Source organism: Protopterus annectens, chromosome 3.part1 (assembly GCF_019279795.1).
Source record: "Protopterus annectens isolate FY-2018-M chromosome 3.part1, PAN1.0, whole genome shotgun sequence".
Lineage (NCBI taxonomy): Eukaryota > Metazoa > Chordata > Ceratodontiformes > Protopteridae > Protopterus > Protopterus annectens.
In genome coordinates, this window is record NC_056732.1 from 1,516,972,732 (window position 1) to 1,516,986,960 (window position 14,229).

Sequence of the window (14,229 nt, forward strand, 5' to 3'; positions counted from 1 at the left end):
TGACATTCCTGGATGTGCTTGTGTTCCTTCACGAAGCCCTTTAAGTCTTCATTTGTCAACACCCCGTTTGATGGCTCATCTCTCTTTGGGCCCAAAGTGAAGGAAACCCTTACCAGGTGTGAGCAGGATGGAAAGACTCTGCCATCGGAGTCCGTTTCTCCACCCCTACTCGGCCTTACCCCCAAATGTGGTTCCGAAAATCCCAAGGAGACTTTCAGGACACACGTGGTCAACCCCGCTCTAGGGGCAGAGGAGGTGATAACAATGGAAGATGCCGCCCTCGTGGCATTGGAGGTCTGCAACACCAGGGTGACAGAGATCACTTCTCTGGTCAACCCTATCTGTGCTCCTGAAGGGAGACCTGACTGTTCTGCTCTGGATGCAGTCGGGAGTTGCTTGTCTTTATACTCAGATGCCTGGCAAGATATAACAAATGACAGCTGGGTACAAAGCATTATTTCCAGAGGATATTTCATACCATTCTTCACCCAACCTGTGCCCCCAAGAAGAATCCCTGACGTTCCACCCAGTTACAGGAAACAAGCAACTATAGAGGTCTGCACGTTGCTAGAAAAAAAGAGTCATCCAGACAGTCCCAGCAGACCAAATAGGATTTGGAACTTACTCAAGATTCTTTTTGGTTCCAAAGAAGACTGGGGACTGGAGACCTATTTTGGACCTCATCAGACTCAACCAATTTGTAAAGAAAGAGAAGTTCCGAATGGTCACTCTTCAGTCGATACTTCCCTTTTTAGGGAAAGACAATTGGATGTGCTCGATAGATCTCAAGGATGCATACTACCACATAAAAATGGCCAGGCCATCCAGAGATCATTTGTGTTTCCAGCTTGAAGCCAATCATTATCAGTTTAGAGCCCTGCCCTTTGATCTCACTACAGCCCCCAGAGTATTTACCAAATGCATGGCAGTGGTCACGGCTCATCTGAGGCATCTAGGAGTCCAGGTGTTTCCGTATCCAGATGATTGGCTCCTTACCTCCACCACCAGGCATCAACTTATTCAAGCAAGAGAATACACTCTGACACTCTGCCATCACTTAGGCATTACAGTCAACTCAGAAAAATCGGCCTTGTCGCCATCACAGCATATTGTCTTTATAGGGGCAGAGTTAGACACTTCAACCACCACTCTGCGACTACCAACCAAGAGGGTTTTTCTCCTTCGCCAGTATGCCAAGTCACTAGTGTCAAAGGATAGAGCACCAGCCACAGAAGTCTTAAAAGTATTGTGTTTGATGGCTGCAGCGATCTTGGCCATACTTTTAGCAAGGATGCATATGCGGATTCTTCAGTGGCTGCTTTTCACCCAATGGTCCTATCAGGAACTTCCAATGAGTCATATGGTTTTGATTACAAACTCTTGCAAGAGAGATCTACAGTGGTGGTTGACGTCTATTCATGTAACCATAGGACGTCCCTTTATTCTACCCCCTCCAGTAGCCACTGTGACCATGTTCGCTTCCCTGATAGGGTGGGGGGGCATTTTCAGGGAATGACCGCCTAAGGCACATGGACAGATCAGGAATCACACCTGCATATCAATGTCCTGGAGATTAGAGCAGTACTTCTGGTGTTGCAGTACTTTCAGGACTCTCTTCCTCTAGGGACAATTGCAGTTCAGACAGACAACATGTCGGTAGTCTGGTGTTTGAACAAGCAAGGCGGGACCAAGTCTTAGCCCCTTTGCCGAGAAGCCCTCAGAGTTTGGCAGTGGGCTGTCTCCTCCCAGCGCTTTCTGTTGGCAACGCACATCCCGGGGAGATGCAACATGATAGCAGACAAGCTGAGCAGGGCAATTCTGTTGCCACACAAGTGGTCCCTCAAACAACAGATTGCGGACAGGATTTTCCGCAAATGGGGCCTGTCTTGCTGCAATCTTTTTGCCAGTCACGTCAACACGAAATGCAGAAGCTACTTTGCCCTGATTTCCCCCTCCGGGGCAACCCCCGAGAGATGTACTCGTACACGATTGTCCCCCAGGTCTCCTCTATGCATTCCCTCCAATCTCTCTTATACCCAGACTTCTACAGAAAGCAATGTTGCTGGGAAGGACTATCATCCTCATAGCCCCACATTGGCCTCGGCAGATTTGGTTCTCATTCCTTCATCATCATCTATTGGAGGATCCATCGATTCTGGACCCAGTTCCAGACCTTCTGACACATCCTTCGGGGGACCATCCATCCTTCATTGCAGTCACTGAAGCTCACAGCTTGGCTGCTCCAGTTCCCATCATAGCCAGGCTTCATGGTCTCTCTGATGAGACAAGACAGATCCTCTTGTCATCTCATAAGCCGTCCACCAGGAGACTTTATCTTAGTAAGTGGAAGAGATTTTCCATATGGGCTTCTAAGCAGAACATTGATCCTTATCAAGCCCCCTTGCCGTCCATTTTAGAATTATTGACTATGATTTTTAATGAAGGAGCTGCAGCTGCTACATTTCGGGTCCAGTTGGCTGCTATATCTAACTTTCATCTCAGAGTGGACGGGCTAAACATAATGTCCCACAAGTTGTCCAAGGCCTTTCTCAAAGGGACCTTCCACATGAGGCCTCCAGTGAAAACTCCTTATTCTCCTTGGAATCTAAACTTTATGCTGTCTCGCCTGATTCTTCCCCCATTTGAACCAGCATCATCTTGTGATCTCAAATTTTTTATCATGGAAAACCATATTTTTGGTGGCTATTACTTCTGCCCACAGAGTGTCAAAGCTTCAAGCTTTATCTGTCAGCCCTCCTCATTTGATTTTTCATGCTGATAGAATATCTCTTAGGACAAACCCCTCTTTTTTGCCCAAAGTTTGTTCTGAATCCAATGTCAACCAAGTCATTGAGTTGCCAGTCTTCTTTCCTAACCATTCCAACAAATTAGAGTACATGCTGCACAAACTTGACGTTCACAGACAGCTCAGATATTATTTGGACAGAACAAAAGATGTTAGAAAATCAGACCAGCTCTTTGTGTCTTTCTCTGAAGCCAGAAAAGGTAGACCAGTGGCTAAAACAAAGCTTTCAAAATGGCTATCTGATTGTATCACTTTTGTTTATTCAGCTGCTAATTTGCCCTTACTGCATACGATTAAAGCTCATTCTACGAGAGCAGTTTCTGCATCTGCATTTCAAGCCAAATTACCCCTTGATAACATTTGTGCTGCAGCCACTTGGTCTAAACCTCATACATTTATCACTCATTACAAAGCTGATAAGGCCTCCAGGGACAGGGCTTCTTTGGGGCTATGGTCCTGAAGAATGTACTCCCATGAGCCATCCGAGATTCAGGGTGCTAGGGACGCTACCCATCAGTGAAGAATGAACGGCGAGATTGAACAACTTCACATTAAGAAGTTATGTACTCACCATAACGTTCCATATAAGTTGTTCCATCTCGCCTTCATTCTTGCGTCCCTCCCTCCATCCCCCACCTGGCTGATAGTTGACCTAGAGGCTGATCTCGTCCTGGTTATTCAATCCTTCTCTCTCTCTCTTGGGAGAGTAGTTCATGCAGCAAACAAGATCTGAGGTAATTCCAGCAGTGCATCATGGGATAAGGGGCTTGTTCTCGAGCTACTGGTAAACCTTGAGCTTTGCTAATGGCCGTGTCGGAGCAGAGGGATCGGCTCTGAACCCATCAGTGAAGAATGATGACGAGATGGAACAACTCACATGGAGCATTATGGTGAGTACATAACTTCTTCTTCGGCTTCCCAGTCATCTCCAGTATGGGTAATGTTCTCGTTGTGGCAGTACTCATCAAAGACATCCTCATAGAGTTTAATTCTGTAAAGCACTCCCTCTTACTAACCTGTTTGAAGACAGTTGCCTTGTATGTGCTGCATTTTAATAAATGATGAAAATCCTGTGAGCAGAGCTCTTTTATAGTTCTCATATGGAGGAGTTCCAAAAAGGACCAAAAAAAAATTAGGTACTGTACATGAAAATTAAGGACAGTGGAAATTTTTCAAAAAATTCATATAGCATTGACTAATAATGACAGATAAAAAAACATAACATATCAAAACCAATAAAGTACATGAATATCTTTAATTCTGTAAAAACAAAACATGAAACAACTTAAAAATGATCCATGACACATAGCAACACTAAACCCACATATGCGGAGGCCCTTAACATTAACCTGCCCAAGCAACAAGGACCTCCGAAGCCGAAACGCAAACAAACACCAGTCACAACCAAAGTGACACATAGCTCACAACACCAGTGTGCCACCCAACAACAGCCCTTAGGCAAGACAATGTACCCAACACTTTAGTCATAGGTGACTCTATAGTCAGGCACACTGATGTCCCACTCACCAGGCTGAACAAGGAGAAAATTACAGTCAGCTGCCTGTCGGGTGCTAGGATCCGCCACATAACGCATGCACTCAAGTCACTCCACAACAAGTACAAATACGACTCTGTCATTGTCCATGCTGGAGTAAATTACTTGAGACGTACCTCCCTGGACTACATGAAAAGAGACATGGAAGAGCTCTTGGATCATGTGACCCAGGCAGGTATGACCCTAGCCCTGAGTAGCATCCTGCCTTCGCCCAGAATGATACCACAGCATAAGGACAAAATGATTGACTTCAACAATTGGCTAAGCTTCTGGTGTCATTCAAAGGGGATCCGGTATTTGTCTACCTTTTTTTCTAAATCCAGGGCTGGTTTTGCCTCTGCAGTTTTGCAGGGCCTTCTTACCAACCCTTAATCTGTGTTTCATCTTCCCCCCTTTGTCCTTTTCCTGGGCTTTGGGAATCAACCCATATGTTAGGACTGCAACAGTGAAACACGAAGAACATAGTACAGTTGTGTACATTTACCATAAATGTAGATGTTTGAGTGTATTTACTGTTGCAGTCCTGGTTTTCCACCCTCCATTCCACCTCTTTTCCTAAGGCACAGACTAATTATTTTTATTTTTTGGATGGCATGTTTCCAGGGTGTTTCCTTCCTGGGTTAGCCTTCTTTTGGGGGCTCCTGACAGTTAAGAGAAGAAAAACTGAGGAAATGGCATTGGCTGCCTTCCTTTATACCTGACGTTCTGACATCAGTTTTACAACCGACGGCAGCCAACGTCATATACCAAGGACTCTGGTATTTGGGCTGGCTGAGGGCTACCGGGAGCCAGATAACCCATATGTTAGGACTGCAACAGTGAATACACTCGAACATCTACATTTATGGTAAGTGTACACAACTGTACTTTCTGCCATATTGCCAGTATGGTACTGGCTACTGATATAATAAGAGTCTATTCCTAATTATCAAGAAAGCATGACAGGATGTGCATTACTGTACAGCACAATGAGCAAAACAAAAAATAGTGTTATGAGCCAGTCTAGGAGTATTAACAGAATATGCTTACCCAGTGGGTACTGTGTAGCTGTTATACATGCCTTGTTTGTAGTAAAAGTCCTAATTGTTCTGTGACACATCCAGGTATAGCAGTGTTATTGGGTAGTATGGTGTCTGTAGCCCTCACTTCTTAACTAAACATATCTAAACTGCATGGCTTGTTTATAATGTATCTTTTCCCTCTGGTGTGTTTCTGTTACTAATTCTTGCCTCTTTAACTCACTGCATTGCAAATGTCATTATATAGTTGTTCTAGTACCAGAACATAGCACATTAAACTAATGTGAGTTCTTACTAGCTTACTGTTCATGCACCAGCCTCCCTCCATAGCAACCTCATAAGACCTTAGGTTTATGCTTTTGCCTTCTTGTCATTTGAATCTGATATTTGTAAGAGTCTGATATGATCTTTGCATAAGTCTTGTACTTGTCAGATTTCACTGCTACTACTATGTGGCCTGGTAACCCCATGCTATAGGAGTGCACTTCCTGTGGACTGCGGGTAAATACTAGCCTTTCTCTGTTAATACCAGGAAGTCATGTTTTTATATCTGCTTAATTTCTGATTTCTGGTCCTGATACATAATTATTCTGTTGGGCTGTATGTTGGTGCCATCTCGAGCCCTGTGACTGTCATAGTGCCAGCGATACTCTCTAATTACATTTTATTAATGGTTCTATCCCAACAAGCCCAAAGGTACAGCATGCTGTCACTGTTGTCATAGATTAGTCATCAGTTAGCTTTTTTCCACACACTACCACTGTTTAATTTCTTTTTTTACTGTAGTAGCATAGATCTGTTTGTGTTTTTGGTGGCTTGAACCTAGCACCATGAGAAAGCACCATTATTGTAGGCTGCACAGTTCCTGGTGTAGTGCCTGTTCACCGTTTCCATTGCTAAAACAGTTTTCCATTAAGTAGTGGGTAGCACATTTTCCTTTCTGCCTGGGCTGCTACCAACCTCCTTTGTGCTGTGGTTAGCAACAGCTCCATTTCTGTTTCCTACACTTTATTTGCTAATACTAGTGCAAACTGTATTGCTTTGCAGGTGGCAGGGATTCATAGTTGGTTTCTGTACTGTAAACCATTATTAGTTCAGATATCTCAAATGCCCAGTTCTGTTTTCTGCATTGAGTACATTACTCCATATCTGCATTGTACTGTGATTATCACAAATTACATTCTGGTACTTGAACTCTGATCAAGTATTTGCAGTGATTATGTTGCTTTTGTAAAATTGTCTGTGGTTATTACTTGCAGCCCAAATGAAACATCAGCACAGATCACATGGACACAGGGTAGCCAAGGTACTCTGTCTAACCACATGGATGTCTGTCATTGTTGGGCAGCATGTAGCACACATGCTGTTCTTAATACTGCTTACTTAGCCTTTGTTTCCTTAAAAATTACAGCCCTATAATAATGACTGGAATTTCACTGGTTCATTTGGAGCATTTCTTACTGCTTAGTATTAGGAAGGGGGAGGGGGAGCATAGAGCCTGAAAAAATTTCTATTATCTTCATTCAACATCTGCTGTCTTCCACTTACCAAGTGAAACACTGAACACAGGACAGGCATGTTGTAGTGTGTTAGGTAGTCAACGTTATTAAAGGTGACAGGCGTCAGAATAAAACGCAGGCCATGTCAGATAGCTAGGCAAGAGTTTCATTTTAATATTCTTCTAATCAGATGCAAGCTGCCTGCTCTTGCTGTTACCCCCGATTACCTCCTAATGAGAAAAGATTCTGTTGTAATTTGTATTTCAGTCCCGCCTGGGCAGCCAGAGTGATGCACTTGCGATCCAGTCTATCCGAAATGTGAGAGGGAATGGCTTCTGTGTGGATTGCGACGTGCAGAGTAAGTAGATGTTCCACATTTCTGTATTTTGGCTTGTTATCAACACTTATTAGAGACATATACATACCTTGTTTGAACTTTATATAACTGATGTTGTTAAGACAAGAGTAATGTAACATTGTCAAGATTTATGCAGCCAAGCGCATTTTTTCATAGTGGAACCTGAAGTTTTAATTTGTCCTTCCAGTATTAGAGACAGTATTTCACAGTTTTAATATCTGGCTTGCCTGCCTTCTTGACAGTGATAGCAAAAACACCCATGTCCAGTGCTGAAACTTTCTCACCTCACCTATGTTGATTTTTTTTTTAAGTTAACAAGCTTTTTGGGGAACTTCATTTGCCCCTTTCACCTTATATTCTGTTACCAAGATGGCTGTTGGCCCTTAATCTTGATTTTCACCTATGAAAATGTACCCGACATGTACAGATAAGCTAGTTTTATTAGACTGTTAAGGTTTGCTGTATCAGACTAAAAAGATAAAGATACTTTGTTTCAAATATATGAATTATCTAACACATTAGTAATTCAAGCAGAGAAAGTACTTCGGCATTGTCTTTACATTAGCTGCCGAGCACCTATCAGATCCAACATACTAATGAAGGAATTTCATATCTGTTCATTTTGTTAGAAACATACAACATGAGTAGTTGCAGTTTTGCTTTCTCATGTTTTATACATTAATTGGAGAGAACTCATGGCAGTGGTACTTTTTTATTTTTTTATTTTTTGCTAAGGCTATGTAATAAAGGGTGGCACCTTGTTTGAGGGCTATAATGTCTTGCCTTAATAAAAAAAAAGTTCCTGACAATACAGTATGTATCAGTGTTTATCAGTAGAAGAAAAAAAAAAACTAAATATATCATTATGTAGTATATACATTTGCAATACAAAAGACCAGGGAAGGATACTTTTCATCTTGCCAGACTCATTGTTTGACCCCAGAAATACATAGTACATAGTTACAACTATGGCCTTAATATTTGCTTCAGAAGGTAAGTAGACATACTAAACTAATTGATATGTTTGCATTTTATGGTAGTGTTAGGATAAATGCCAATGTTCCAGATGTTTTATGTATTTAATCATTTGCTGACCATAGGATTGTAGTGATACAGAACATTTTTAGTCATCAAAACAGTAGCAAAAACACAGAGGACAAGAAACAAAATATATGAAACAAAAAGGTACACTTCTAGAATGAAGGTAGCAAAAGTGCAAACTTATGGTAGAATATAAGCAGTTAAAATGTAATATAGAAAATAACATTCTGATTACTTTAAACAGAAGTCAGGGCAGAAAACAGTAAAAACATTGCAGCAATAGGCTTGCCCTCAATTCCTGTGCTTGTTTTATAGGGTTAATGAGGTTAACATAAAGGTAAGAGACTGTCAGTATAGTCAGGTTATCCATTTGTGAATGACTAGCATTTCCAAGTTGCATTATTTTGCAATGTTTAATGGTTACAAAAAGGTGGAGAAGTGAGATGAGGTCTTGGGTCTGCATATTGTAAAGCAAGTTATTTGAGAGACAGAGATCTAGAAGAGGGACATTTGTGCTGTCATCCTATACCTTCCATGAAAAAGTGGAGAGGGTGAGTTTTGAGGGGTAGGATGGACAAAGTGACATGCCACAGGAAGGTGGGGTGATAGCTAAGTGTGAAATAGTACTTCAGGTTAAGTAGCTTGTATTTTAGCATCTATGTGTTGTAATGGAACAGCAAAGTAACAGCATTGTCATGGAATGGAGCAAGTGTAGTGAAGGAGCAAATTTTACTAGACTTTGGAGTTCAGTAGATATACTATGTTTAAAAATGTGTGTGGATTATGTATTTTCCCAAAAGTAAAAAAAAAAAAAAATACATGTCCTCCTGCTGTTTCTGGGGGTCTAAAAATAGCACTTCAGTGGGGTTGGTTGTGCTTTGTTATACAAAGCAGTAAGCAACTATTTACCATTGGCACAAACTGACTCATGTGACCGGTATGTGAGGCAGCCAGAATGAAAAGTGAAAGGACTTTTGTGGATGTACTCTTATAGTATGCGCATGGATATGTAGTCTTAGTTAAATGTTTTTTTTTTTATTAAATACTACTCTAGTGTGCTATGTGATGTAATCTTTTGTGTTGAGGACATTATAGGTGTTCTGCTTAACAGTGTTAGTGCCACTGTCAGCCAGACTGCAGGACAGTATGCATGTATTTTTTTTCTTTTATATAGTTAACATTTTGTTTGTATGTGTATATATGTATTTTCTGTTTTATACAGTTAATATTGTGTGTCTGTGTATTTATGCAAATCTGACAACAATGAGCTGAAATACATTAAGGTGGTGGCCATTCTTTATTCACAGTCATTCATTCATTTATATCATTGCAATCAGACATCTCAGGTGTACACAGTCAAAGTGTCTGTAATTGGTGGGCATGTGTGACAGTGCATGTAGGGGGAACTGAACTCGGTTTCAGTGTATGTGCTCAGCAGCAACAAGCTGAAATACATTACTGTGGCTATTCATTCATTCATTTGCTCACCATTAGACATCCAAGGTATACTTAGTCACTAAACTGAATGTAATTGGTCTGTGCGCATGCAAAGCACAGACCACCACTAACTACTAATAACCAAATCAAGAAAGTAAGCAGGAAACTCCCTAAACTCCAAATTACATTTGAATAGAGTAAGGAGAGTATTTTGTTTTATGTGGACTGGAAGACGATTCAGTAGGAGTGGTATTCCTTGAAATGCATACTTATCCCTCCATTATGACCTATTCATTTTGCAAAAAAAAAAAATTAGGTCCTTTGAGCCAGTGTGTATGATACCATTGGATTTGCGATTGTGTGATAGGTTTGTCAGAACTGGGCCTATTGAGGCCGTATATACAAGGCAGAGGTTACATATCAGTAATCTATATGATACTGAGAAGAAAGACAAGTCTTTGAGTCAGTCTGCATTGTTTTTATGTTTTAGACTCTTGTTTTTATTTCAATGAGGAACCATTGTAGTCATTCCAGTTGTGACAAGTGCTTGGGCAGGTATAAACAAAAGGGCATATTATACTCATTGACCGGCCTAATGAGTGTTGAGTACAGGGGATCAGTTACATCCTTGGATCTGGATGCCGTTCCTTTAGATACAGGCTTCACTATGAAAAAGAACATGTTTGTCATTTCCACTGCCTCTGTGGCATTTTGGGTTATCTGCCAAGGTAACCCAGTACTGGTCAGCTATTAAAAGCTCTGACTCCCCTCCCTCTGTCTTTCTGTGACAGCTGATTGGCTGAGTTTAGCTGTAAATGGAAGTGAGTTTTTTGCCATCTGGAGAAGAAAGACTTCTGACTCTTCGCAGGATCCTGTGCTGATTTTTCCAGCTTACTGCTCAGATAAGCCCCATTTGGAAACCCCATTCCTCTCATTTTATTATTAGATGTATTATTCTCCTTCAGTTTTTATGATAAAATATTTGTTTTAATATTTTATTTTTGTCATTGTTTACAGAAATTCCGGTGGGAATTTCTACTTGAAGCAGTGTTTATTTGGCTTCTATCTTTGCTAAATGCTTGTTTTTACTGTCTCTGAGGAAACCTTCAGTATTTCTGTCAGAGCTACCTACTCCTACATGATGCATTGGCAAGCTTCATATCTCCACCAAACCCAGTTAACTCCACTGACTATGCAGAAACTTACACCACCACACTATACCAGCATGTAAACAGCTGCATAGATGCAGCTGTACCCCATAGGAACCAGTGCAGGGCAAAGCAGAAACAAACCCACATGGTGGAACCATAATATCAACAAACTTTATAATAAAAGGAAAATAATTTTGACCAAAAGTAAGAAGAGTAATTCCCAGAATAGTAGAGAACTTTTCTTTGAAATAAACAACTCAGTAGTTTAATAAAGTCTGCAAAAGACAAGTTTGAGGCTGAAATAGCTATCTAACCCAAAGACATTATTTAGTTATATTTGTAATCTCAAAAGCACAATGCAGCAATGTCCTGAGCTAACTGTTAGTGATGTTACCTACACTGAGGCTGAAAATATACTGAAACTACTTACTGATAAATTTAGCTCTAATTCGTCTGTGCCTCAAGATATGGCTGAAACTAGCTTTCCTCCAGCTATCACACAAGACCAAGCCCATAAAATGCTACCAAAAGCTAAAAATATTGCATTGATGGGTCCTAACAATATTCCTGGATGCATCTTAAGTAACATGAAGCGCAGTTTAGTTGTACCCAACAATACTGCCCAATATCAGCCTCCATACAGGTTTTGTACCAAGTGAATGGAGAACCACTACAGTCATTCCACTGCATAAGGGAGTTTCTTCCATGGACTGAGACAATTACAACCTCATATACAATGCCATGGACAAATGTATCATGGAACTAATCAATCAGGACATAGGGCACCTGCAAACAGTGGATCTTCTCAGTTTGGATTTGGCAAGGGTAGGTACCCAACCTGGTGGATTTTTTGAAAAGGTCATCAAAACATTAGATGAAGGCAAAACAACTCACACCACATACATGAACCTGACCAAAGCATTTGACAAAATTCCTCACTCAAGCATAATAGAAACGGTAAATAAATTGGGAATAAATCCCTATGTCACCTGTAAATAAATTGGGAATAAATCCCTATGTCACCTACTGGATTGCCGGCTGGCTCATAGATGGGACATATGAAATCAGAATAGGAGACATTACCTTCACAAAGAGACCAGTCACTAGTGGAATCCCCTGGGGTCTGTGCTGGGACCTCTCCTGTTTGGTATTTACTTTCTGAAGTAAAATCAAAATCAGAGGGCTCTGACTGCAAGCTAGGAGCAGTCATTGAATCTGCATATGACCTTGACATCCTGCAGGAAGGTTTGTCTGCAATAAATAATTGGTGCCAAGATCATGGGCTGAAACTAAATAACAAAAATGCATTATTGTATTCTTTGGGAAGTCATTTATCTATCCCAGGGTACTACCACATTAACAATATGCCCCTGAGATTTGACCTAGTTGTTTGGGACTTGGGAACTTCTGCGAACAGTGGCCTAACTACTGCTAATGGACAGATGCAGCTCCTAAATGCTTTATCCCATCCCCTCAAAATATGTATGGTATGGTATGATATAATTTATTCTCATTATACTGTACTATCATCCAGTCCCCTCTGAGCTTGCAGCACATAGAACTAGACTAACCTTTCCCACTTTACTTAAATACACTTCTACTCCTGCCTTCCAATCCTTGTCTATAATTTCATTTCTCTAAACATTCACTTCTCACTTCTATCTTTCCATATATCTCCTTACTTTACCTCTAAGCATCAACTTGTCTTTCTCCTGTAACACCTATCCAATTTCTCTGCCATGCTAGCCTGCAACTTGTTTCTGTCCCTCCTGTCCACCACTACTCTAATCCTCATACATATATAATTATTGACCATGCGATGGGCAAGGCCAGTCTCTAATCAAATTGGATAGGTGAATTCGAGCACAAAAAGGATATTGGCAAGGCTTAAAATGGCCCTCAAGTGCAGCTTGCCTGGTACTTCTCTATAAACATATGAACCTGTAAGTGCAGTGTGTGTGTGTGTTGCACTCGCTGTTAGACACTAGGGGCAGTCTCGGGCAGTCAGAACCCTGTCTTTACAGTTGGTACTCTGCTTTATTTTTATTGGTTGACAGGAAAATATTACAAAATTTGGATTCTTTCAGCATTTATAAATTATTTACTATATGTATGACTCTGCTCTGTGTGTTTTTAACATCAGATCATGATTTTACCTTGAATTTAGTTATTTGAATTCACTGTAGAGATTTTATTCTCTGTGGCAAGAAATTGTAGTTTGAATTGCAATTAAACATTATTTTATTGCACTTTAACTTTGACAACATGTGTGGAGCTAATTTTTAACTCTGGTTTGGCACATTGATTGCTTTGGTGTTTGGACTTTGTGTACTTATATAACTTATGTCTGTTGTAAAATTATTCTGAACACATTCAAATTGTTTTTGTTATACTAGCACAGTTTGGCAGGGTTTAATTGTGTGAGACACAGTTATTAGAAACTGTAAGTGCTTATTGTGATATATTATCCAGTCCTATCAGTTTATTATTCTGTCTTGTGTTCTCTCCCCCAACTTCCTTGATTATAACTATGGTACCACCCCACCCTCCATCCCGCCACGTCAAATCCAGTTGCACCTAAAAATAACAAAAACAAAAAAGAAATATGCCTCAGACCCCAACAAAATTACTAACTGTATGCCTCAGCCTTTGGTTAGTGATTCTGTCAAGACCACTGCTCAGCCCACAGTCCACTTACCTTATGCCTCATGTCCCTCTAGTGTAGCTTTGCTGGCCACTCTGGGGCTGTTCTAGTACGTGGCACAGATATGGGAGAACCAAACCCTTTAAGTGCGGCAGTAGTCAGGTGTAAGAGACCCCTTGACAGACATACTATGTCCCCGGATATTTTATCTAGTAATGAAGTTCATAAAAAAACAAAAGCTTCCTCATGCAGCTGATAGACAGATTTTAGCTGTTTATAAGGCTGATGTGGTTTCCTTGGCTAAGAGTGCTCTGCAGAAGCTAATTCTGGCTGTTGTTTTCCCATACATGGTTCTAGTGCTAGTTTGGCTAGAGAACTTTCTGTTCTTGCAGGAATCTGAGGAGGACAATCGTGATTTCCTAGTTTACATTGAGTCCATTCAGTCCTATTCTTCGGAAGGTGAACCTGTGCTTAAATCCAAGCAAGTGGTTACTTATCCTCAGATGATTGCTAGATTTAGTGATGTTTTTGTTTGAGAGAAGTCTAGCACTACCTCAGTGCTAGGCAGAATATATAACTTCACAGAGGATGAGATGCCCAATTTTGTGGCTATTCCCCCCATTACTTGCTTTGGAAGATATTTGTAAAGTTGCCTGCTGGACACCAGTAGCACTTCCAGCAGTCCCTAAAAATGCTCAATAAAATATAGGGTCTCCTCA

At 40.8% G+C, this 14,229-nt stretch overlaps 1 protein-coding gene across 2 annotated transcripts in view; it reads left to right on the top strand.

Annotated features, from left to right (window-relative positions):
* Positions 1-14,229, top strand: part of AGAP3 (ArfGAP with GTPase domain, ankyrin repeat and PH domain 3) — a 2,466,462-nt gene that overhangs the window by 2,192,377 nt on the left and 259,856 nt on the right. For both annotated transcript variants that reach the window (XM_044067593.1, XM_044067592.1), the window contains exon 15: positions 7,147-7,237. In XM_044067593.1, coding sequence (XP_043923528.1) covers positions 7,147-7,237 — 91 coding nt within the window. The remainder of the gene's footprint in view (positions 1-7,146; positions 7,238-14,229) is intronic.